Consider the following 24,361-nt stretch of genomic DNA (forward strand, 5'->3'; position numbering starts at 1 on the left):
GGGTTGTTTCCTTCATACAATCAAATCCCAACTCAGTACTTGAAGCTGCATCAAGTGTTATTGGTCTTGAATGAAAAGCGTTTATTATTATGGCATCAAATTAAAATCAATGTGCTTTTTAAAATCTTGGACTTTTTTTTATACATGTGTAATAAATATTGGAATTCCTTTAAATTGTTATGGATGCATGAATCTATGTGGAAATATGCTTTTGCACACTGACATTTTGGGGGTATTGGGGAACAAAATCCTGATTTTATAGAGATGTAAAGCAACACAAGGAGTACAGTGGTTAAATGCAAACTTGTAGAGCGATCACTGCTGCAGCTGGCTGGACGGTCCCTGCAGCCGCTCCAACTGTTGCTGACCGCAGTTTGTTGACTGCTGGTGTTTTGGTCCCGTTTTGTCATTTGTCTCCCGTAACGTGGAGACTTTGTCCATGACAGGAAGAGGGGGGAAGCTGCTCCGGAGCCTCTGTCCTCTCTCAGTTTCCCCCCGGATAATTTACAGTAACTCCCGGGCGAGTTGCTGCCTCCTTTTGGCTTCACTCGGGGAATATGGCTGTGTTGAAGATACAAGACCAGGTAATGTTACTAGCACATCTTGCTAACATTTAGTTAGCTAAACTCAACTTGTTGTAAAAACTGATTCGCGGCAGTTTTGTTCCCAGCATATGCAGTTAGTCAACGCTGTGTGTGTTCATTTAAGTCATAGCCTAACTTTGCTATCATTAAACAGTTTCCTTGTGGTGACTTAAATCCGTCTGATACACGTAAATGGGAAAATTAAGGTCTAAAGGCTAAGCTAATGTTGCGCCGCTGTTATCATTAAGTCAACGAACATCTGACATGTTAGCCAACTAGCTAGCGGTTACCAGTAAACAGTTAACATAAGAAGCATGCTAACACCTCGTCACCTGTTGCCTCACGTTAACTTAGTTAAGTTGAAACAGTTTGGTGTCAAATCAGTGGTAAAACCCGTCGTTTGTGGGTTTTCTCCGGTGCTTTTCACTGTTAGTGTCTGTTGCTGCTTCTAGTGGTGATGGACCGATGAACACAGCTGGATAGCTTATCAGGGAGGCTAACTCCGCTGCCCAGCTAATGTCAATTAGCAACTTTGACTCACGCAAGACCCATCACGAGCTTTTCCGCCCATTACAGGGTTATTAACTTCAAGTTCCTGACACGTATCATCTTGAATTGGAGTGCATATTTCCGAATTAAGTGACTCGAGGCCGATTTTTAAAATTTTTTTCCCTGCCCAGGGAGTTTGCTTTGTCAGCTGTCCTTGTTTCAGCTCCCCTCACATTTTCTCCGGGGCAGCTATGGCCAGTCACCTGTTGCTGGAAATAAGAAAAGCTGTCAGACTAAAATAGCAGGTGGTGCTGGCTCTTAAGTCCACAGCTGTGCCCACGTATTAGACACCGTCCCCCAGGCTCAGATCAGCTGTTGCGGACGCTGCTGCCTTGAAGACAGTGATCCCCCAGTGAGGCACATTCAGTGGTAGATAAGTGGTGGATTACACTGCTGTTGTTGTTTCAGTCACACAAGTTGATTTGTTTGTTGATGGATCTATCCTTTGTCATTTCCCACAATTTGGCCCATTTTTTTCCAAGTGAAGCCAATCACATTGACATGACTTTGTATGTTGCATGACACTTCAAAGGGAGTTAACGAAATACAAATATTGTTAGATGATTATTTGTCATCATGTTTTGCATCTTGTTGACTGCAGCATTTATCTGTAATTCAATATGTTATGAGTGAATGACATCAGAAAAGGCTGAGGAATCTTACTATGTTTTATTTCAGAGTAGGATTAAATGGTTATAATTAGTATTTTTGCAGCTCATTGCAGGTGAGTAAAAAAAATCTAAATGGACATCAAAGCGGGTGAGTGATTATCCAGCCCGGTGGCCTGTCCTGGACTGACCAGTCTTCCGGGCAGTTAGCAGCAGGCACGCAACAAACGGAACAGTGTTTGCGATTAGATCCCCTCTCTATTCTCTATTGTTCTCTCTGCTGCTTGCTGACGGAGAAATGGACAAAGGGACAAAAATAGTCACACTCAGAGGGGCCAAACTGGAGACAAGAATGAGTGTCACTTTTGGCCAAGGCTCCTGTTTGTCCCCTAGAGGGCGTGTGTTGCTTAGGAACATGCCAGAGTCTCCTAACCAGGCTGTGGCCCTGACTGATGAAAGAAATAGTAAAAGTAGACATACTTATTGTAATTTTGTAGGTGTTTATTTGCCTGGGACTTAGCAGACATATCCACGGTGATGCATGAGAAACAAATTGCTCACAGCCAACAAGCCTCAAAGCAACATGTCGCGTCTTGCATATTTGTGTACAAGTTAAACAGCACGGTTGTTTTTCCTGACAGGGCTGTCTGCTGAATGAGTTATTGAGACCGTGCCAGGCCAGTCATTAGACATCATCAACAACATTGTAAAAGTTCACACAGCAGCAAGATAAATAGAAGAATTAATTCATTTTAACATAATGAAAAGTAGCATCTTATACTAAATCCATATTGATGACTGTGTGTATTCAGAAGCATTAAAATTAAGTTATGTAAGTCCAGATTTATTTATTGGCATGTCATCTCTTTGGCTTTTAGTTAGAGCGCGTAATGGATAGCATGTCACGGTGGTCGGAGTACGCATACCATACGTGTAGAGTCACAGCAGTAAAGCTTTGATTCACATTGCCCTCTTGATCTGTAAAAGCTTTGAAATCTCTAGATGTCAGCATCTTCATTGCTGCTGCTGTGTGTGTGTGAGTGCCAGCGCGCACACACACACTCACACACCCACCGACACGTGCTGGCCTTTGTGTTTCTGCACTGGGATTACATTACAAAGTGCATCCTGTGGCTGGGTCAGAGCAGAGGTCAGAGCAAGCCTGCATGCTCTCACTCATGCATTCTCACGTCATCCTTTTTATAAAGTAGTCGGTCGGCTGTACAGAAAGTGTATTTGTGATAATATTGTGACTGCGTCCTCTTGTTGTTGCGGTAGATCGGGTTCACCTTTGGATGTTTTTCCTATTGTCCCAGCTCAGCATTAATGGAGCAGGCATTTAAGGCTCTGCTTACCTCATGGAAACACAAGACCAATACATCACAATTTTTGTTCTCGTTGAGCTTATCCTTATTGGTCACTCATGTACTGTATGTGAAAGCCGTCCAACCTACTCCGCATGCTTTCTTAGCTCGGCTTTTGCCGCTGAGTCCTGATTACATCTTCAAACGCACATGAATACACAAACAGTTTACAGGAAGACTCATTTCTGTTTGGCAGATTACACCAAATCTGCTCTGTAAATATCTTTGGGCGGCACTGCTCAGAGTATCCCCAGTGCTAGCAAGTGGGATAGACAAAACATTGGTTGTTTGTGTAGAAATTTTGCTTCCCAAACATCATTCTTTGTTTGTGTCTTTGAATCAAATCTGTTCCGTCAACTCGGTTTGCTGTAGGAGCAGAAAGACTGAAGGCTGTGTTTCATATTAAGTTTTTAAATGGTAAGGCCATTAGAGTGAAAACGTAGGCCTGCACCAAGACTCCATCCAAATGAATCTCTCTCTCTCATTCGCCCTCCCTTGCGCTGTCCCTCCCTCTGAGTTAATGGGGTTGTGTGGCTTGGCAAGATTGCTCTCTTTAGGGTCTGTGTTGAATATGAAGGAGACTGAGACACACACAGACATGCCCGTACAGACTGGTCTTGTTAGCTACCCTCACATTCTCTGGCAAAGCCAGTTTGTTCCAGTTTTATAATGAGGAGATGGGGACTTTTGAAGCTATGCCACCGATACACCAAAGAGGATACTGGAACACTCGTACATGGACACACATCAATCTGGAATCCATTTTCTTTTATTCTTCCACATTTAGAGGGAAAGGGCATTTCTATTTCAGCACCAACTTTATGAACCTGCGGACCACTTAATTCTTATTTAGCAACTCCTAAAAACAGCAGCACATTGTCGCACACATGGTTTTGTTTTTACAGTGCTGTGTTGGTTGGAGCTTTATACAGGACTCAGGCTTGGCCGTTTAGCAAATTATAAGGAGCTTGTCTGTGTTTCATCTAATTTTTTTTAATGCACAATAACACAAGATCTTTGTTGGATGAGCAATAAATCCATAAAACAAGGATCTGAGCCATCATGTGATACATTTGTAAACATTTAGATATCCACATTGTGTTATTTCTCTCAACAAACAACAAGGCTTTGGTTGCTGGAGCTAGCATTCAACAAAAAGGGCAGATAATGTTGCACTATTGTTGTCTCCTATCAAATCCTTACACTTTCACTTTTATTTGGACACTTAAAACTGGTCGCAGCACCACATACCCATGAACTGTCTCATGGATATTTTTATTTCTTTCCTCTGTTTCCTCTGTTAGCAATTTTTTTTCTGCATTCGAGTTTGCACCCGTTGCTGTCCTCTGTCCTATTTTTGTTCTTTGCACAATTCATCTCCAGGTTTCTTTGTGTTCTTTAGGACTCTAAGTACCTGCCTACAATTATTCTCTCTCTCTCTCTCCCTCTCTCACGCTCCTGTCCTTATTCCCCCTTTCTCTTTCATTCTCTCTCTCTCTCTCTCTCTCTCTCTCTCTCTCTCTCTCCCCTCCCCCTGCCCCTCCTCTCCCTCTCTCTGTCTCTTCTTTTGAAAGAGCTGGCTTCAGCAGTCTGCCTGAAATGAGCGATGCATACCCACACATACATTGGGTGCTGCTGCCCCCGTTCACGCTAATCACAGGGTCTCGTTTGTGTGTGTGTGTGTGTGTGTGTGTGTGTGCGCATTTGCATCAGATGTGTGTACGCGTGTGTGTGTGTGACTGGCTGCAGCACAGCAGTGAGGATATGTAGCTTCCTGTGTGCTGCTAGGCAGCCCAGGCTCATTCTGCCGCATGCCTCTTTTACCGCCACCATTACGCAGAGGAATTCCCTGCCGTCTCTGCTACTGCCGCTCGCAGAGAGTGTGAGTGTGGCTGAGAGGAGAGGAGAGAGGAGGAGAAGAGACATGCAGCAAAGCAACACTGACAGATAGAGGACAGAGCTGGATTTCACAGTGGATTTTACATGAAGATGTGCAGCGTTTGCTTGCGAGGAGAACACCATGTCTATGGGATTTATTGCTGACCTTTGCGCTCCTGATTTGCGCACATATGTAAGAAGGAACACTGTGTATTTATGTGTGTGAGTGCGAGAGAGCGAGTGTGTGAGCGATCGTGTGGTGTGTGAATGTCTGTTCCTGATGCGGTCAGAGCGGGCTAGCCGTGTGTGTATCGTGGTGCTGGAGGAGGTAGAGGAGGATGAGCCCTCGTCTTCATCCCCACCTCCTCGGCCCAAGTCATCCCCAGACCGCAGATCCCATCATGCCTCTCGAAGGGCTGCCGCTCAGGACGACAAGGTGAGACGGGGCCTTCTGTCTGGTTCTCTGGTGATAACGACTAGAGTTTGCTGAATCTTTGATTAAGGTTTTGCCACGTTAATGGTGTAAATGACAGCATTGACTAGGATTTTACACGGGTCACTGCACTTCTCAAACCAGGCTTCAAGTTTAAACCTGTGCTGAATTACAAAGCCACATGTTCCATTGCATAAAAATACAATGCACTGCCATCACATGTTATCCAGTGCTAAAGATAGCACCAGAATAACCACCTTTATAGTCCTGCCATATGAGAAGACTTCTGATTTGTATAGATTATCAGCAAAGCCTGGTCTTTGTAGTCTCCAGTGCTGGTTGTATAAAGGGCAAGCCGACCATTGAAACACAGTCATAAGCCTTTTCATCTTATGAAACCTGTTCTTTGACGTGTACACTGAGAAGGGGGGAAAGCCAGAGAAGATGTGCCTGCTCTGATGACAGGGTGTGTGCTCAGGGTCTGTCTACCTTCCTCGATTTCTGACATTGTTTCAGCGATCATCAGCGTAATAGGCAGGGGACCGATGCCGGCATGCGAGGCAGCCCTACTTATTTTTAGTTGGGACGAAATGAGAGAGGGTTGGGGAAAACAGAGCGGCCGAGAATAAGATGCAGGTTGACATCATGGTGCCCATATAGTGCGTAGTACCACTTGTATAGTAGGTAGCATTTTTATAGCACCGAGTACTGAATGGCATAACTTGAAGCTCACTTTACCTCGGCTGGCCTCTCTGGTGAAAAGGGCCCGTATATAAATAAAAAAAAGTTAATCAGTAAGACAGACATAGGGGTTCAATAAACTTTATATTCATTATATATTGCAGCAGAGATAATGGCAGTATTATGTAATTCAGAAGGGCCTTGAAGTATGTGGACTCTGTTATTGTTCTTGTGTTTGTTTTTTTCTGTAGGTGCATTTTTCTGTGATGTTTCACCACTTGAAGAGCAATGCTGACACAAAATTTTGTATTATTGCTAATATTACTCAAATAAAATACTTGGCCTACGTGACATTTTGAAGCTGTTGAGTAGTTTGCATATTAAAAGGTTGTGTTGCTCAAATGTTACACAGTAACTAGCAGGTCATGGTAGCGTGGTTTATTGCCCGGCAGTATGTCGTAGTACCAAATATCAGCTGTGTAACAAAATATGTACATACAGTTTGCTGACTGTCGTGTGAAAATGACAACTTTAAGAGAATGTAGGAAAAAAATCAAACATGCAGGCCAAAGTTGTTCTGTTGTACATTAATGGGTTTCAGTTTGAATTTTAACCGCAGTGTTCAAGGGTCTATTTGCTATCCAGGACAATACCCATTAACCCAAAATATGAAAGCGTCACAAGAATAGTGTATTTTGAACCCGCTATCCAGAAGCAAATTGTGAGCTGAAAATAGCGCTACATCCGTTAACCTTTAATTCGTATGGAAAACACTCTTGTGTTTCCCACCAACACCTCTTTGAAGGCTTATCATGACTGCAGGGCAACACTGTTTACAAATCCCATTCAGTATCAGGCAGCTCACCATGCTCTTACACCTGTGCCAACTGTTTACATTCATGCACACGAGCGCAAATGCAAACAGTTGTTGAGGTGGGAGATGGTGTGTGCTTGCAGTGTTTTTGTGCCTCTCATTCAAGCTGCAGCTTCTACCTTCTGGGGAAATTTGACATCTCTTCTCAAGAACATCCACACCTTGCATAACTTGTTTTAATTGTCATCATGTTGTAGTTAAGAGGAAATGCTCCTCGAGTTACAGCAAGCCCTGGATCATTTAATCATCTGTCCGGGTTCGCAGTTTTAGCCCCTCACAGACGAACTCGAGCATTTACAGTGCGTGAATGCATGAGTGACTTTATGCGCTCCATCCTGCAGCTGCTACTTTCATAAACAAACAGGTGATATACAACCAGTTGAGACCTATGGCTCTTTCCCAGCCCTGGATTATATTGTACGTATGTGAGGCCCATCTATAACTCTCATAACTCTCACTGATAACACAGTTGTCAGCACAGAAAATTACTGCCTTGCAAATTGAAGACCTAGTGCTGCGTATTTTCTCATGTTTTCGTTTTTCTTATTTTGTTTTTTTTGTCTCTGAAGCCGTCTCTGTTAAGAGCCATCTTCAACGTGGACCCAGATGAAGTTCGCTCTCTCATATTCAAGAAAGAGGATGTCAACATTCAGGTTAGTCACTCACACGTTGCTTCAGATTGATTGGCTTTAGCGCCGTTACAAGATTTCACACGTCCGCACTACTTTTCACCGCTGATTTCCTTTGATTTGATCATTTTGTTTTGCTGTGATGGCATCCCTGTGCATTTGCGATTTGACACAACATGGCATATAAACAACAGCAAGAATTGCACCAGTCTGACAGCAGGCTACAATTGATCTGGGCTCCTATTGATCGATTGACTGAATGCGCCTTCTGGCAGCTTTCTACATTCCCCATCTTATATAGCGGTCAACCAGGCATGACACATGAACTGTTTATACCACGATAACCTCCCTGATGCTCAAGGGCATAACTTTACCTAATCTCTCCTCCTTCTCCCATTGCCTTCCGTCTCTGCCTCTTGTCTGTCTAAAAGTATTTCCTCAGTTTATGCCCCATTCAGTTCTATTGTTTGTTTTTCTCCCTCTGTTTCCGTCTTTCTGTGGGCCTATAATGCTGGGGTCATCACACTGAGTCTCCCTGGAGTCAGCAACACTGGCCCAGGGCTTTTGCAGTCACATGACATTTGTTTATAGCCCCACTTCGCTGATTGCTCTCTGCTGCACTGAAACAGAGAGCGAGATTGGGGGGGGGTGTGCAGCAGCAGCATCAGCAGCAGCAGGGTGTGTTGAAGTGATGGAGTGAAGTGAAGAATAAACGTGAACAGATGATAGACATTTTTCTCCTTGTCGCTCTTGTCTCATGTTTCCTGTGGTCTGCATCTGTGCAAGGTCTATGGATTTTGTTTGGCGTCTGTTCTCACTGCTCATGATGTATGACCTACAGTTGTATGAAAAACAAAAAATAACGGTTCAATTTCTGTTGTTTTTTTGGTTTTCTTTTGAACGTCCTTGCAGGATAATGAGAAGCGGACCCCGTTGCACGCTGCAGCCTACCTGGGAGACGCTGAGATCATTGAACTGCTCATCCTCTCAGGTAAACACTCCAGCCCTGCTCTGCTAGCTGCAATCTATCAAAGTGTTTATCCATCTGTCCCTGTTTAATTGCCACCTAATATCTGGGCGCCTGTGGTATCAATTCTACTTGCGAGCTCACTGATCCGTCCACACTGGCTGTCACCTTCCATTCCTGTATGCATTTATTTGACCATGTGTCTATCCATGTTATCCATCCTAAGTTAAGTTGATACATTCCTTTTGTGCAGCATTGTTTGGTCATCAGCCTGTGAAAAATCTGTGTCTGTTTTGGTTCAAGATTATTGTTATAATTCAATTAGTTGACAATTGGGCCTTTTTAAAAATGTTACTGTGTCAATGAAAATCTTGAAATGTCAAACTAAATTCTAAGAAAGACACAATTTTGAGCCGTATTGCCCAGTCAACTTTAACACAGTTCATCAGTGGTATGATGCCCTTTACTTATGTCCTAGTAGTTTACTCTGTCTCTCTTCCCTCGGGCTCTGCAGTTTTCCTGAATTCCTCAAAGGGCCTGACTGTTTGTCATCTATCTCATCCTCACATGCTACTCCCCGTTCCCTCAGTAATTTCCACGCCCTGCTCCCTGCTCTGTGACTGTCTCTTGGTGACCGGTGACATTTCTTGTGATTCATCAATCACTTGATAGGGGTCTTTCTTGGCTTTCAGTGAACTGAGCTGAGCACGTTAGGAGGAGGAGCTTACACGAGCGTAACACAAGAGCAATGGAATACTTGTGTGCGTACATGCGTGTTCAGTGTTTCTCAATAACGTGAAGAGCTTGCAACAGGTGCAGCTTTAGGGCTATTTTAACCCCCTAGCTGTGCCAAAGAGGATCATGGGAGTTTTATATCTTCCAGGCACTGTTGGCTCACTACCCCTTCCCACAAATCATGTAAAAAGCCTTTTTAAACTCAGCCGGCCTTTAGGTCAGCTATGTTTTTCCGGGGTTCCACCATGTTTGCCTTTTTGGTATCTGCCAGTATGGACATTTCGCTGACATCGTTTTCTCTCTCACTCTCCTTCTCTCATTCGAGGAGCCCGAGTTAATGCCAAAGATAACAAGTGGCTGACTCCTCTTCACCGAGCTGTCGCTTCTTGTAGTGAGGTAACACATTACACAAATGCACATGCCACTGTGTACTTTGGTGACTCCACTGCAGCTCTGACTTGGTTCTCTGCTGTCACAAACAATGTAATGTGCCATTTCTCACATTTAGGTTATTAAAGCTTGTCATACTGTGTTTGATCAGACAAATCCACACTGATTATAACATTTAATGCACACATACCAGATAAGCTATCTTATAGATATGTTACTGGCAGGGTTTAAGAAAACTGTTTTGATAAATTTGGCAGATTTGTGCAATATGGCCTTAAAGGGGCAAATTGTTTTAACCTCTGTGCCACGAGCATGAGTTTGTGAAGCCTTCAAAATCTCACCTACTCTTCTTGGTCCCAGGCAACATGCCCAAACTAACACAGACCCTTTTGTTGTTTCACCTTCTCGGTGCTATTTTTGGCAAAAAAAACAAACAAAAAAAAGACCATAAGAATAGCAGAGAATTTTATAAACACCCACACAGCCACCTGCAAACACTGGCATGTACTTTATTAGAACATCGAGACACATTCCCATAGAGACCCTCTATCTGCACAGTCTGACCCGTGCTCACTTTCTGTTCAGGATGCAGTGGCGATGTTATTAAAGCACAGTGCAGATGTTAACGCTCGGGACAAGAACTGGCAGACACCGCTCCATGTAGCAGCTAGCAACAAGGCAGTACGCTGTGCTGAGGCTTTGGTTCCACTGCTTAGCAACGTCAACGTATCTGACCGGGCAGGACGCACTGCCCTGCACCACGCTGCCTTCAGTGGACATGTAGAGGTTGGTCATTTTCAATTAAACACTGCGCACACACATGCAAACACGCATCAGCAGCGATTTAATTTGATCTTGTGCGTCAGATGGTGAAGTTGCTGCTGTCCAGAGGAGCCAACATTAATGCTTTTGACAAGAAGGACAGGAGAGCCATCCACTGGGCAGCCTACATGGGTGAGATTTTTTTGAAATATAGGTTTGGAGTGGTAATGTAGATACATAGGACAAGGTGACATGCATGTTTTGACTGAAGGACATCTGGCTTATCTTCTTTTCACCACTTTTTATCAGGTCACCTGGAGGTAGTGAAGTTACTGGTGGCTAGCGGAGCTGAGGTCGACTGTAAGGACAAGAAGGCCTATACACCGCTCCATGCAGCCGCCTCCAGTGGCATGAGCAGCACAGTGCACTACCTGCTGAGCCTGGGTGTCCATGTTAGTACGCATATGCACACACACAAAAGTGATGTCCTTAGTATGTAGGTAATGTGCTATGATGTACATTAGCTAAATTTCTAAGTGTAAATATGCAGTGCCTATAAAAAAAAAATTCACTCCCCTTGGAAGATTTCCCCCTTCATTGCTTTTCAACGTTAAATAATGTTCAACTTAATTTGGTTTTAAAAACAAAATTTACAAAAAGTACGCTTTCATGTCAAAGTGAATACAGATTCCTAAAAAGTAAACATCTATCAATTAAGAATATAAAATATAAAATAAGTGATTGCATACATATTAACCTCCTTTAAAGTGACTCACCTGATTAAACACAGGTGCATCATCTGAGTGCAGTGAATGTGTCTCAAATGATTGTAGTATAAAGACACATGTATCTGGAAGGTCCAGTCACTGATGAACCAGTACTCCTGGCTATAACTACACTGCGAAGACAAAAGAACACTCCAAGCAATTCTGTGAAAGGGCTGTTGAAAAGCACAAGTCAGGGATGGATACAAGAAAATTTCCAAGTCCCTAAATATCCCTCGGAGTACAGTTAAATCGATCATTATAAAATGGAAAGATTAAAACGTGCGTAAGTGTGCCTAGAGCAGGTTGTTCTGAAAAAGTGAGTGACCATGCAAGAAAGAGACGAATAAAGGAGGCCACCAAGACACCTATGACTCCTGCAGAACCATACATAAATACAGATTATTTCTCTTTGTGTAGGTGAACGAGGTGAACAGCTATGGCAACACACCGCTCCATTTGGCCTGTTACAATGGGCAGGATGTGGTGGTCGGTGAGCTAATCGAGGCAGGAGCCAACGTCAACCAGGTGTGTATGCATCACTCTGTGCCAGACAGTAAGGACGCGGAAACTATGTTTGTTTAATTGTGGTATTTGGTGCCTTGCTTTAGGTGAATGAGAGGGGTTTTTCTGCTCTCCACTTTGCTTCCTCCTCACGGCAAGGAGCGCTGTGCCAGGAATTGCTGTTGGCTCACGGAGCTCACATCAACCTGCAGGTATGTCTATATGCACATACACTTTGATATAAAGACTAAAACCCACACATTTAGCTGTATATGCTCTGTAATGATACAGCTGAAGTGATTTATGCATCACCTGTGTATATCACCAAAAGAACACATTTTTAAAGTGTCCTCAGCTTCTACCAATGTGGATCCTGCTCAGTGTATAGCAGAAAGCTGAAGTGACTGTGTTGTTAACACTTTGGTAGCAGTGATGGAAACTGATATTAGGTCCCCACAGCCTCAAGATGCAAGGCCATATGGAAGATGGAGAGGGAGGGGTGACTCCCTAAGGCAGCAAGCTGCTCCGGGATTATGTGCGTGGGTGTACATGTGGCCCACAAGGGGGTCTAAGATGGCTTCTGTTCATTTTACCACTACAATGTTAGACACACAGTTTATCCGTTGCTCATACTGGTACTTTAATGCAAGTCAGCTGCTGCAACTCTGATATGTAAATGTAAAAAATCATTATTGTCTTCTTCCCTCTCTACTTCCCTCCCCTGTCTCGCCATCCATCTGTCCAGAGTAAGGATGGTAAGACTCCCCTCCACATGGCAGCTACACATGGACGGTTCTCCTGCTCCCAGGCCCTCATTCAAAATGGTGAGAGCGCCCACAGTGTTTCTGTCTGTTTCATGCATGGGTTCAAATTAGTTTGGGTATCAGTGTGGTGATTGTAAATGAAGATGATGCTGTATGTCACCTTTTTTCTTGCCTGTTTTCATGCTGTTTAAGGTGAAAAACATACCTTTTCTGACTGTTTGTGTAGGAGCTGAGATTGATTGTGAGGACAAGAGCAGAAACACTGCCCTTCACATAGCTGCCCGCTATGGCCATGAGCTCATCATCACAGCACTCATAAAACACGGAGCCAATACCGCCAAGTGAGTAACAACTGACATTTAGCCATCTGCCTGTCTTTCTACTTTATACAATTTATGCTTTAGTAATAAGAATCACTAACAAAAATGGAACAGCTTATTGACTGCAGATGTTTAAAGTCAGGATAAACCACTTTTCTTTATTTTCTTCCTGTCATCAAAAACGCACACTCTCACACGTTACCCCTCGTGTCCTGTAATGACTTGTCTTCTTTTTCTTCAGGAGAGGCATTCATGGGATGTTCCCTCTACACCTGGCAGCTCTCAGCGGCTTCTCAGATTGCTGCAGGAAGCTGCTGTCCTCAGGTACATTCATGCTCACACCATTCATGGAATCACCTAGTTGACATCCAAACTGATGCCAATTGCATATTTGTGCAGGGTTTGTCATAGACACCCCTGACAACTTTGGAAGGACCTGTCTACATGCTGCTGCAGCTGGAGGGTGATTATTCTTGCTTACTGCTTTATTGTTTTGTTTTTTTTCTTAAAATTTCTGGTCCTTCGTTTTTGGTTTTCTTGGTTCCGTTTTTTTTTTTTTTTTACAGCATTTGACCTGTTTTTGTTCAGTACATGTTTGGTTTGTATTTAATGTACTTTGTTGTAATGTGCTCTATGATGAGCATAAATGCACTGCTTTCCCTGCAGTTAATTACACAGCTCATTGGTTTGTCGAGACAATTGTCACTGTTAAACTTGTCTATCCAACAGGAACCTGGAGTGTCTGAACCTGCTGTTAAACATAGGAGCAGACTTTAACAGGAAAGACAACTTTGGAAGGTAAGTTACAGTGTACAGTCATACGAACAGTGTGATGCATGGGGTCACGACAACAGTGGCAGCAAGAAACAAAAATAGAATAAGTGACTTCAGACAACGTTTATTTTTTTTTTTTTAAAGATTTTTTTCGGGCTTTTTTCGCATTTATTGGACAGTGAAGAGAGACAGGGAAACGTGGGGAGAAGAGTGGGGGAAGGACATGCAGCAAATGAGCCGCTGGCTGGACTGAGACTGAACCGTGGCCGCTGCATCGGGGACTATAGCCCCGTACATGGGTCGCCGTCTTACCCGGTTAAGTCCCGGGGTGTCCCAACTTTGGACCACGTTTCCAGCAGTAACCTGTAAAACCCTCACTCGCATAAATAGTGTCTAATTTTAATTTATCCGACCCTCCCAGGGCTCCACTACACTATGCATCAGCCAACTGTAACTACCAGTGTGTGTTTGCCTTGGTGGGCTCTGGGGCAAGTGTTAATGAGCTGGACCAGAGAGGCTGTAGCCCTTTACACTACGCTGCTGCTGCTGACACTGATGGAAAGTAAGTTCAGCTGCGTGTTCTGTTTGTACAGTTTCTAGTATCAAAGAATGTCTAAGATCAGATGAATGCCTTTGTTTTTGCCTTCGTCAGATGTGTGGAGTACCTGTTGAGGAATGATGCTGATCCGGGAGTGAGAGACAAACAGGGTTACAGCGCAGTGCATTATGCTTCAGCCTATGGACGAACACTCTGCCTGGAGCTGGTGAGTGCAGCTGCTGCACTGAGTGAAAATATTATGAAAGTACTGTGCATGTCCTACACTCCTACAAGTCAGAAAACCTGAAAATCAGCTGTCGTGATATCATAAATACTGTTTGTCTGTGTTTCTTTCAGGTGGCAAGCGAGACACCTCTTGATGTGGTAAGAAACAAATCACCCACTGTAGCACAGTGATCTCTTACATAAACTTCTTGTAAGCAGCTCCCTCTGTCATAGTGTTGTGGCTGCATCAACTGCTGTAATGCCTCTTTTCTTATTTACTGGATAAAAAGAGATAATTCAAGGTTGCATGCATTTTTAAATCTGAGGCTCCTTGTTGCATATGTGTTCACAAAACCCTCATAATCTCCCATTGACCTGCTTCCTATTCTTTTTTTTATAAAGTATATGAAGCAGTGTGGCCATAGTTTGTTTTTTCTGTGCTACTTGAACGAGGCAGTGATTTTCCATACATGCCAGCCGGGATCTGAATTGCATAACCACCTTTCTGTTTCAGTTAATGGAGACATCAGGAACAGACATTCTGAGTGAGTCAGAGAGCCAGGCTCCGGTCAGTCCACTCCATCTGGCGGTGAGTTCTGAGATTTGTCAGCACGCTTGTATTTGGCTGTATGCCTCTCTCACAGACAGGATTTCACTGCCATTTTCCTTCTTTCTCTATTTAGCCATCTATAACAGTATTTTACCATTATTTTTAAAGTGTGTCTGTTGCTGTGTGCGTCTTCGGTTCATCCAGGCTTACCACGGACACTGTGGAGCGTTAGAGGTCCTGTTGTCGTCCCTGTTGGATGTGGACGTTCGCAGCCCAGAGGGACGGACCCCCCTCAGTCTGGCCTGTTCCAAGGGTCATCAGGAGTGCGTCTCCCTGCTGCTACACCACGGCGCCTCACCCATGACCCGTGACTACATCCACAAAAAGACAGCCATGCATGCTGCAGGTAGTTACACAAGCAGACATGTACATCCGCAGAAATTACATGGAGGTTCAGTTTTTGCTTTTTTTAAAATGAAAAAAACATGTGTTGCTTTAGAAAATATGTCAAGCTCCAGCATGTGTGTGTGTGTCTGTCTGCCGTAGCTATGAATGGCCACCCAGAGTGCCTGCGCCTGCTCATCAGCAACAACGACCAACACATTAATGTGGACGCACAAGACACCAACGGACAGTGAGTGTGTATGTGTGTGCGTAGAAAAATGGCTTCGTCTAGAGGCTCCTGTGTGAAGTCGTTATGCTACTGTTTGGTCTGAGGATGTCACTTTAACCGGTTTCAGCTGAAAGTTAAATGAAATAAACAATCTCATTGAGTTCTGCAATGTTTCCACACTGTGTGTAGGACTCCTCTGATGCTGGCAGTGCTGAGTGGACATACAGAGTGTGTGTACTCTCTGCTCAGTCAAGGAGCCAGTGTGGAGAATCAGGACCGCTGGGGCAGGACAGCACTACACCGAGGGGTGAGATAAGTCACAGCTTAAACTGGACTTATTACAACACAATACTGTCTTTTTAACATTGATTCCACAGTGACAATAAATAACTATTCTATTCTATTCTATTCTATTGTTAAATATTCTATACTGTGTTTATCATTCCTAATGCTTCCCGTGGTTTTTACATAGGCCGTAACAGGCCAGGAGGAGTGTGTGGAGGCCCTCCTCCAGCGTGGGGCCAGTGTGTGTGTCAAGGACATCCGGGGTCGCTCCCCCCTCCACCTGGCGTCTGCTTGCGGCCGTGTGGGTGCCCTGGGTGCCCTGCTACAGACCACCAGCACCTCACACACTCAGGCGCACCTCACAGACAGCCAGGGCTACACGCCACTGCACTGGGCCTGCTACAACGGTACAACATGTCACGCTTGAGAAACACGTCAACATCTGTTTTCTGTATGAAACCACAGCAAAGTTTACATGCCTTTGCTCTGTCTCCTAGGTTATGATGCGTGTGTGGAGGTGTTGCTAGATCAGGAGGTGTTCAGAAAGATCAAAGGCAACTCCTTCAGCCCGCTACACTGTGCTGTGTAAGACAATGTTTGTACCTATGAATGTTAACACGAGGATTGATGTGGTCAAAGGTTATGTCACAGTGTGTGTGTTGTGTGTTTCAGTATGAACGACAATGAGGGCGTTGTTGAGATGTTAATTGACTCCCTGGGTGCAGATATTGTCAACACCACTGACTCTAAGGGCAGGTGAGAGATGCAAACAGACCAAATTTACATCATGTGTTGTTTTTTTTTCAGAGGACAAACTTGTCATTACATTAACTGTGCTGATTTTGATGCAGGACCCCACTTCATGCTGCAGCTTTTTCTGACCATGTGGAGTGTGTTTCCCTTCTTCTGAGCCACGGAGCTCAGGCGAACGTTGTCGACACACAATTGCGCAGGACACCACTGATGATGGCAGCTCTCAACGGACAGACCAATGCAGTGGGTCAGTACGCGCTGATAAACAGATACACTGCTGCCCCTTGATTTCTAAACCTTTCACATGTAACCCTCTTCACTGATGTTTTGCAGAGGTGTTGGTGAGCAGCGCTAAAGCAGACCTGGCACTACAGGACACACAAAGGAACACAGCATTACATCTGGCATGCAGCAAGGCAATAACCATTAATTTTATACATTCAATATTCAAAATTAGTTGGAAATTATCGCTCTTCAAAATAATTGTGATTTTCTTGTGTTATTGTAAATTGAAAATGTCCAAAAAAGAGAATTAGTCTACATGTTGGGCAGGTACTCTGGGTTTGCTTGTAAATTAGGGATGTGCTCTGTAATTTGAAGTAAAACTGGATTTGTCTGAATTTTTATTGTATAGATTTAAAATTGAAAGCGGTGCCATTGCAGCAACTGTACTTTCAAGTTTTGCAAGACACCTATAATTTTATTTTTTTCGTTCTTTTTTTTTGGTCCTGTCAGGGTCATGAGACGAGTGCCTTGTTGATTCTGGAGAAACTGAGTGACAGAAACCTCATCAACTGCACCAATGCTGCTCTCCAAACGTATGTAATAATCCCACCATGCACACAGTCACCTAAGCAACAGGGTAACCTGCTAAGATAAGGCTGGACTTCTTTCAAAAAGTACTTTATCGTGCACATTTATAGGTCTTGTAATTTTATTTTTGCAGTCTACTAAAATAAGTTTACATGCTTTAATCTTGAAAAAGCACATTCTTTTTTCTTATTGTGCGTTGCTGAAGCACCTCTTCTCACTTTTTCTGAAATGCTCAGTTTTAGCACTATTCAATAAAAGACCAGCCTTCTCTGATTGGTCAGCTGGCCAGACAAAAGCAAGGCAGTGTTGGTTACGTACTATAACCACATCTCAGAATATAGAGAGATGTAGCCTTAGCAGAAGTGGCTTTAGCAGCTTATATCAGATGAAAATGCACAACTTGACTTTTGCAACAATGCTAGTTACTTGTCTGTGTCACTAAGTGTCAACAAGGAAAAATGAATTTACATCAAATAAATTAAAGTTTCAACCTGCGTACAGCTCTACAACCATCTCCTCTCTCATTACTCTTATTTGAAATACTCCTGACCTCATTATTGCATTGATAAACGTATCTGTACATTCACCTTGTTTGCCACCTCTACGCGTAGGCTACAGTATATGAACACTGTAGTGAATAAAACATCCTACACACATGGTTCTGATATTGCCATATTCCAGACAGTCTCTCCTACACGCTTAAGAAAAAAAATTGCCACTACCAGCAGTTTATGGTAAGATACATGTAAAAAACTAAAGTTCAAAATTATGTTTTAAATGTAAAGGCTCATTTTAAAAATCTGCAGTTTTTTTCATATCAAATGATGGAAAACCTGGGTAGCCTAGACTGCTCTGAAAAAAACAAAACAAGATGCAGCATGTACGAGCTAGACACTGCAGTGACTAAAGGAGGTATAGGTAACAACCAGAGGCTCATAGGGTTAAAGAGCAGTGTTTCTGTGGGAGAGATTAATTCCCTTTGATGTGAACTTCATAAGTTTGCAGTTCTACATACACAAAGAGCTGCATGACACACTAAAGGAAGGAGAAAAACCAAAAAGCAGAATATGGGCTCTTGAACTGTGTCTCTCTACTTGCAGGCCTCTGCACGTAGCAGCCAGGAAGGGTCTGACTGTGGTGGTCCAGGAGCTGCTGGGGAAAGGAGCCAGCGTGTTAGCAGTGGACGAGAACGGTCAGCTTCCACCTCACTGCTTTAACACACACACACACACACACTCAGCTGTTAGACATACCTCCAGGTTGAAATATAAACTGTTTGTTTCTCCCTCTCTTCTTTTCTTCCCAGGTTACACTCCAGCTCTGGCCTGCGCTCCCAACCGCGATGTAGCCGACTGCTTGGCGCTCATCCTCAACTCGATGATGCCCACCTCCCCCATGGTCACCATCGCAGCTTTGCCCGCGCTGTCACTTACTCAGACCGTCATCAACCACCACCCCACATCCAACCACATCTCAAAAGGCGTGGCCTTTGATACCCCACCCCCTCTGAGGCCTGACCACGCGTCCTACTGCAGGCCGGAGCGCCCGCTGTCCTCCGTCTCTGGGGACGACGAACTGAATGACTCAGATTCAGAGACGTACTGAGGACTAACTGGACAGAGCCCTACAATACTGGCAGGCTAGCCAGCCACTCAGGAGCCTTAATAGATCACTGAGAAGAGACTAAAAGAAAGACAAGAGGGAGAAAATAGAGCAAATTATTTTTAGGTAAGCCTCTTCAAATCTAAAAATAACCCTTGTGTAAAGCTTGTTTCCTTAAGGTGCATACCCACAGGGAGGGGAATCATGTAGAATAAGGTGAATACACACTTTTCAGGCAGCGCCACTGTATGGTCAGTAACATGGCTAATGTCTTTTTAAATTTAAAGCAATGTTGGTTTTCCTTTTTAAATTAAGCTCCTATGGTTTCCTGATACTTTCTGGAATCATTTTAAGCCTTTTCAGAGATTTTCCTTCCAATTTACTAGATGAGCATCTACAGAAGAAAACTCAGAGGACTGCTGTTTTGGCACAATTATCTAAAGAAAAAAAAAAAAAAAAACCAGAGGGACAATCTTACGGGACCAGGTGATTAAGTGTTTTCCCTATTGTACTTTTAGGGTTTTTTTTTTTTTTTTCATTTTTATTCAGAGTTCTTCTTTTAGCTGTGATGGCAGACACCGATGACTGTCGCTCAAGGACACTGGGAATGCTGTGTGGAGGATTAGGAACCACTTTTCGATTCGTAGGAGAGGAGGTCACTTGTGAATCCTGCGTATTTATTGATCGAATCCTTGAGGGGTGATTCTGACAGCGGGTGGATGTAAGACCCATTTACTGTACAACTGGTTCGGGTGTCAGTCGGCTGATAACCTGAATGAGCGGCCCAAGGAATTGTCCACTTGTGATGCTGTAACTACTTAATGTCTGTGTTCTGTACTGGAGGCGGGAAAAGTGGCGAATACTGTGTGAATATGTGTGTGTGTGTGTGTGTGTGTCTGTGTGTGGGAGTGAAAGCGAGAGAGAGAGAGAGAGAAGTGATTAAATATTGCCTTTTTAGGAATATGCAACTTTCAGGCGGAGGATGAATGCTACTTGGTGCAATGTTTGTAAAGATTAAGTAATAGTAGATGAATAAAGCTATTTGTTTTTGATTTTAGTTTGTATATGACAGAATACAAAAGGTTGAATGTCATTACTGGTCCAGATAAGAACATTAGTAGTTTTATTTAAAATGTAACTAACGTCTCTCTCGTCGCCGCACATCTTTCCCAAAAGGTGTTCATTCATTGTCCAGGTGGTACATTCGTCCATACAGACAGGCAGTGACCAGGCCACCTGTCATGTTTGAGTGCTTCATGGTCACTCTCCCATCTGCAGTTTTCTCTAAAGTCCGCGGCTGCTCCAGGACCAGACCGCTAGCCAGAACCGACGGGTACACATGCCTGGTCTCGAATGTCCCCTCTAACACGAAGTCCATTTTAGACTCCGCTTCTTCCACTTCCTGTCCACAGGAGCTGGATTCCAGGTCTGCACAGCGGACGACCGCGCACACCTGCAGACAGAGATACGGGCGGTAAACAGGAGCTCCAGAGCAGTTTTAAATATTCAAAATTCTTCCCTTCCGTACCTGCAGGGCGTAACGTCCGTTGACGATGTGTGTTCCTGCAAAGGCACCCACAGCATACAGCTCTTTACTGCTGCCTGGTGGCACAAACTTGTACTGCAGGCGACAGCAGAAAGTGCCATCGCACACTTGGAGTTCGTCCTCTGTGTTGTTTAGGAGGATGAATTTAAATGGGTCATACATCATGGATGAGGTGAAGGTGGGGTGGGAGGAAGATGTTGAGGAGGAAGCAGCAGGAGGATCAACGCAGTTGTCTTGGTGGCAGAACCCAGAGTCTGTATCCACTGATGATGATGATGATGATGATGTGGACTCTGTGGCTACACTCTGGCCCGCCCACAGTGGATCCAACACCGGCACCCTTGCCACCAGCAGCCTCCCCTCCTCTGGGTCTCCCGTCTTTGCATGGTGGTAAGTAGCAGAAAAGGGGGTGTAGATGCCGCTTCCTGACATGATGAGTCGGTCGCTGCGAATGTTTGCACCCAGTATGGTGACATTGGCGCCCAGACTGAACGCCCGCTGAAACTGGATGGTGTCCAGCAGAGGGAGCTGGTTCATCCAGGCTGTGGGGTAGATCAGCTGACGCACACCCTAGAAAGAGGAGAGAAGCTAAGGAGAGGACTCAAACATAGATGCATATTTGTTGAGGGTGCGTTTGTATTGTTTTCTACCCTCTCCACCAGGGTTACTGTGGGATCACGGAACAGGATGTCAAAGCAGATGATGAGGCCGAACTTCCCCGCGAAAGGTGTATCAAATGTTATGATTTCAGCCTGCGGAGGTTTGTCGAAGGCCTGCTCGAAGTAGAGGTTGTATTTATGGTAGCGCGCCACCAGCAGCCCATCCGAACTGTGTGAAAGAAGACACCATGAACTCCAGAGAATTGAGTATTAGATTTCTACTTCAAGGTCCGCACTGCACCTGAAAGCCACATTAGTGTTGAACTGCCAGCGTCCATCGGCGGGACAGGTGGAGGACGGAGCGCTCTGCAGGGGACAGGGCTGCAGGTCGGGCATGTTGGCCACCAGGTAGAGGTTGTACCGACGGGCCATACAGCTCAGTCTCTGGAGAACCTACAAGAAACACCCAAATGTCGTCTATGTTCAGACACCGAACAGCGTCTACAGTTATCGAGCAGGCCCTGCACATGCTTGCTAAAATCAAATCTAAATGCATGACTGTGAACCTCAGTGTTGCTGTATCTGCCCGGCTCGGTGCAGGGGTTCCAGCTCTCCTGCTGGGGGTCAGGAATGGTTTCCAGGTAGCCGGAGATAGACGAACGGGTGAAGTTGAAACCCTGGAGACCATCTTCTGGAAACACGAGGATCTGGGCCCCCTGAGAGGGAGATGGGAAGTCAGGACTCATTCATCTGCTGCAGGGACTCCACTGTGGTGTTGCTAAATATGGATGTTTAGGTGAAAACACTAATTTCTGCATAGGCGTAAATTTCAGGGGTAATGACGTTTCCCTCAATATTTTATTTACAAAAGCATTTCTCCCAGATATTTAAAACATGAAATAAACAGTGGAGGTATTATGCGCCTTTGCTGCAGCACTAGGTTTGTCTTGTCTACCAAAATATCAATTATGTGTCAATACAAACACCACAACAAACACAATTACTCAAAGTGTTGTGATCCAGTGAGTAGTGGTGCAGCGTCTCCTCCTCTCCTCTGCAGGTCGATAACCACAAAAGAGCCATGAAAGAAAATAAGGAGATCAAATACCTAGATCTGTTTCCTTCAAAAGTCGCAAAACTAATTAAGTTGTGAGCCAGTAGGTAACCCAGTTCAAGTTGTTATTGTTTTCCAGAACGATTTAGAGGCTTTAACAAGGTTTCATTCTCTAATAGATCGTATAAATGTTTCGATTTAGGCCAGAATGTGCATAATTGAGATGAACAGGATTCCAAAAAAAGTCTTGATGTTTTAATGTGCAGAAAGTTTTGAGCAATAGAAATGTAGCTAAAGCAAGATTTTTGTCCAGGAGCTCCAAATGAATCACAGTTAATTTATCACTGAGGTGCACATTTAAGGAGGACAAAAAAGTAAATCATTAAGAGAAATGTTGATCTGTGGGAGAATAAATACTTAAAAGCAAAACAGAAGGCCTGAGATCTTTACTGCATTATGTTGTATTATATTTTAAACTGTTACTTGGTGCCTTTTTTGAAATTATTTTCTTGCCATAAAGACATTTTAACCATAAATGGAGGCCAAGGACCATTAGCAAAGTTATTCAAAAAAAAAAAAAAAAAAAAATCACAAGAGTGCTGGAAATTAAATCTTTGATGCCTAAATATATAGCTGTGTTTACTATGGAACTGTATTCATCCCCCAGCTACCTCAAATTTAAGGATTCTGCTTTGTTATTTCCACTTTTTAATTAAAGACTTACTTATATGGTCACTTTGTTCCAGCTGCATGTCAGACTTCACTTGAGGGGCCCAGAGTTAAAATGTAACAGTGTGGGATTGATGTTTGACCTTCTTTCAGGGGAACACAGTCAGAGAAAGTGTGGCATGAAGTTGCTCACACTGCAATGATTTAGAATTTTCCTCTGAATTTAGTTCATATTGAGAACTTGCACTACTTTCTGCACGTGATGTTTAAGCAAATCCTGGATGCATGCAGCTGTTGAATAAGCAGCATGTTTTAGTGACTGTTAAGGTGCTTATTGCAGTCGTCTGTACCTGCTGGGCGGCCCGGGCTGCCTGCTGCTCGTAGACGTCCAGGTTCTGCTGCAGGTGCTGCAGCGCGTCGCGGCGGCTCAGCGGGACTCGAGGCTCCGGGTTCAGGACGACGCGGTGCTCGTACACGGCAGCGATGTACGACGAGTCCCCAGTGGGTTCAGCGTGACCCACGGCTAGAAAAAAAACACTGACAGCGACGAACAGCAGCATCACGCCTTCCCAGAGAGAGAGACGGCAGAGTGAGCGGTCAAAGCGCAGACAGGTCAGAAGTACAGAGAGCCGCTGACTCAGCTCCACCAGTTAACAGGTGATAAGGAGCTCCGATTGTGAAACGCTGTTGTTGTCGCTGCACAAACATGTTTCCACAAGAGCTTTGTGCAGCAGCAGCAGCTCCATGATGTGCACAAAGTGTGTTGGGCTGCACTGAAAACTCTGTCACGTTCAAGCTGTTATTTCATGCACTGAAGTTAGCTTCTGGTTCGACACTTAAGGGGAAAGTTAAGGGAAACTTAAACAGACGTTTTAATGACATGACAGCAGGATGGAGAGTTTAGATAAAACCCAGTGGCGGTTCTAGACTCATTTTACTGGGGAGGGGGGGCAAGGTGGGGCCAGTGTTTAATCACAGGGGCACATTAAAAAAAACGACAACAATGATATTTAAGCACAAAACCTTTTATTTGCTTAATATTAAAATTAAACAAATGTTTATTTATTTACAAAAAATACATCAACTGAAACAAGGAGGTCATCAGGGCCACTGTTGAAATGTAACAGGAAAGGTTCCACATAACAACTGAGAGGTGTAACTTTGTGTAGTTATAACAATAAACATGATAACAATAAAATAGATTAAAGCCGCAAGCGGCGATGGATGGGTCCTCGCCCTGCGCTTGTCGGCCTTTGCGCACGGCGGGGTGTGGCGCAAACCTGCTCCGGGCAGGACTGTGATCCGGCATTTCGAGTTTGGGGCAGATCGGAGCAAGTGTGGCCTAGTTACAAGCCACTTCTTGTTTAGTGGCGAGCCGCGGCGGCGTGCATGTTGGCCGGGTGGAAACGCGCTCTGGCTGAGACTCGGAGCACGCGTGTAAAATTTCAGGTCGATTGGAGCACAGACAGCACGTCTCTTATTCTGGTGTTTTATGGCGTTGTGGCCAAATTCAGGGGGGCGCCATTTCCACGCC

The 24,361-nt window shown here is 44.2% G+C and overlaps 2 protein-coding genes across 3 annotated transcripts; one reads left to right on the top strand and one right to left on the bottom strand.

Annotated features, from left to right (window-relative positions):
* The first annotated feature begins 551 nt into the window (after positions 1-551).
* On the top strand, positions 552-20,011 carry LOC103367364 (serine/threonine-protein phosphatase 6 regulatory ankyrin repeat subunit A-like). Of its 2 annotated transcripts, none has more exons than XM_008295368.1 (29): positions 552-584; positions 7,541-7,624; positions 8,513-8,591; positions 9,628-9,698; positions 10,278-10,478; positions 10,559-10,646; positions 10,764-10,906; positions 11,639-11,746; positions 11,830-11,934; positions 12,468-12,546; positions 12,713-12,827; positions 13,048-13,130; positions 13,206-13,269; positions 13,536-13,604; positions 14,002-14,142; positions 14,233-14,344; positions 14,476-14,502; positions 14,858-14,932; positions 15,098-15,299; positions 15,440-15,527; positions 15,696-15,813; positions 15,979-16,198; positions 16,289-16,376; positions 16,464-16,547; positions 16,643-16,791; positions 16,878-16,960; positions 17,280-17,362; positions 18,458-18,549; positions 18,664-20,011. In XM_008295368.1, the coding sequence occupies exons 1-29, from the start codon at positions 558-560 to the stop codon at positions 18,960-18,962; spliced, it is 3,177 nt and encodes a 1,058-aa protein (XP_008293590.1). In that variant the 5' UTR covers positions 552-557; the 3' UTR covers positions 18,963-20,011. The 2 variants fall into 2 exon arrangements, with proteins under 2 accessions (XP_008293590.1, XP_008293589.1); XM_008295367.1 differs by lacking the exon at positions 552-584 and adding an exon at positions 4,885-5,419.
* A 41-nt stretch (positions 20,012-20,052) lies between these two features.
* btd (biotinidase) lies at positions 20,053-23,564 on the bottom strand. The gene is made up of 6 exons (XM_008295365.1): positions 23,178-23,564; positions 21,671-21,820; positions 21,406-21,557; positions 21,156-21,333; positions 20,488-21,075; positions 20,053-20,412 (listed from the first exon to the last, which is right to left on the bottom strand). The coding sequence occupies exons 1-6, from the start codon at positions 23,385-23,387 to the stop codon at positions 20,140-20,142; spliced, it is 1,551 nt and encodes a 516-aa protein (XP_008293587.1). The 5' UTR covers positions 23,388-23,564; the 3' UTR covers positions 20,053-20,139.
* Between the last annotated feature and the right edge of the window lie 797 nt (positions 23,565-24,361).

Source organism: Stegastes partitus, unplaced genomic scaffold (genome assembly GCF_000690725.1).
Source record: "Stegastes partitus isolate 25-593 unplaced genomic scaffold, Stegastes_partitus-1.0.2 Scaffold1040, whole genome shotgun sequence".
Lineage (NCBI taxonomy): Eukaryota > Metazoa > Chordata > Actinopteri > Pomacentridae > Stegastes > Stegastes partitus.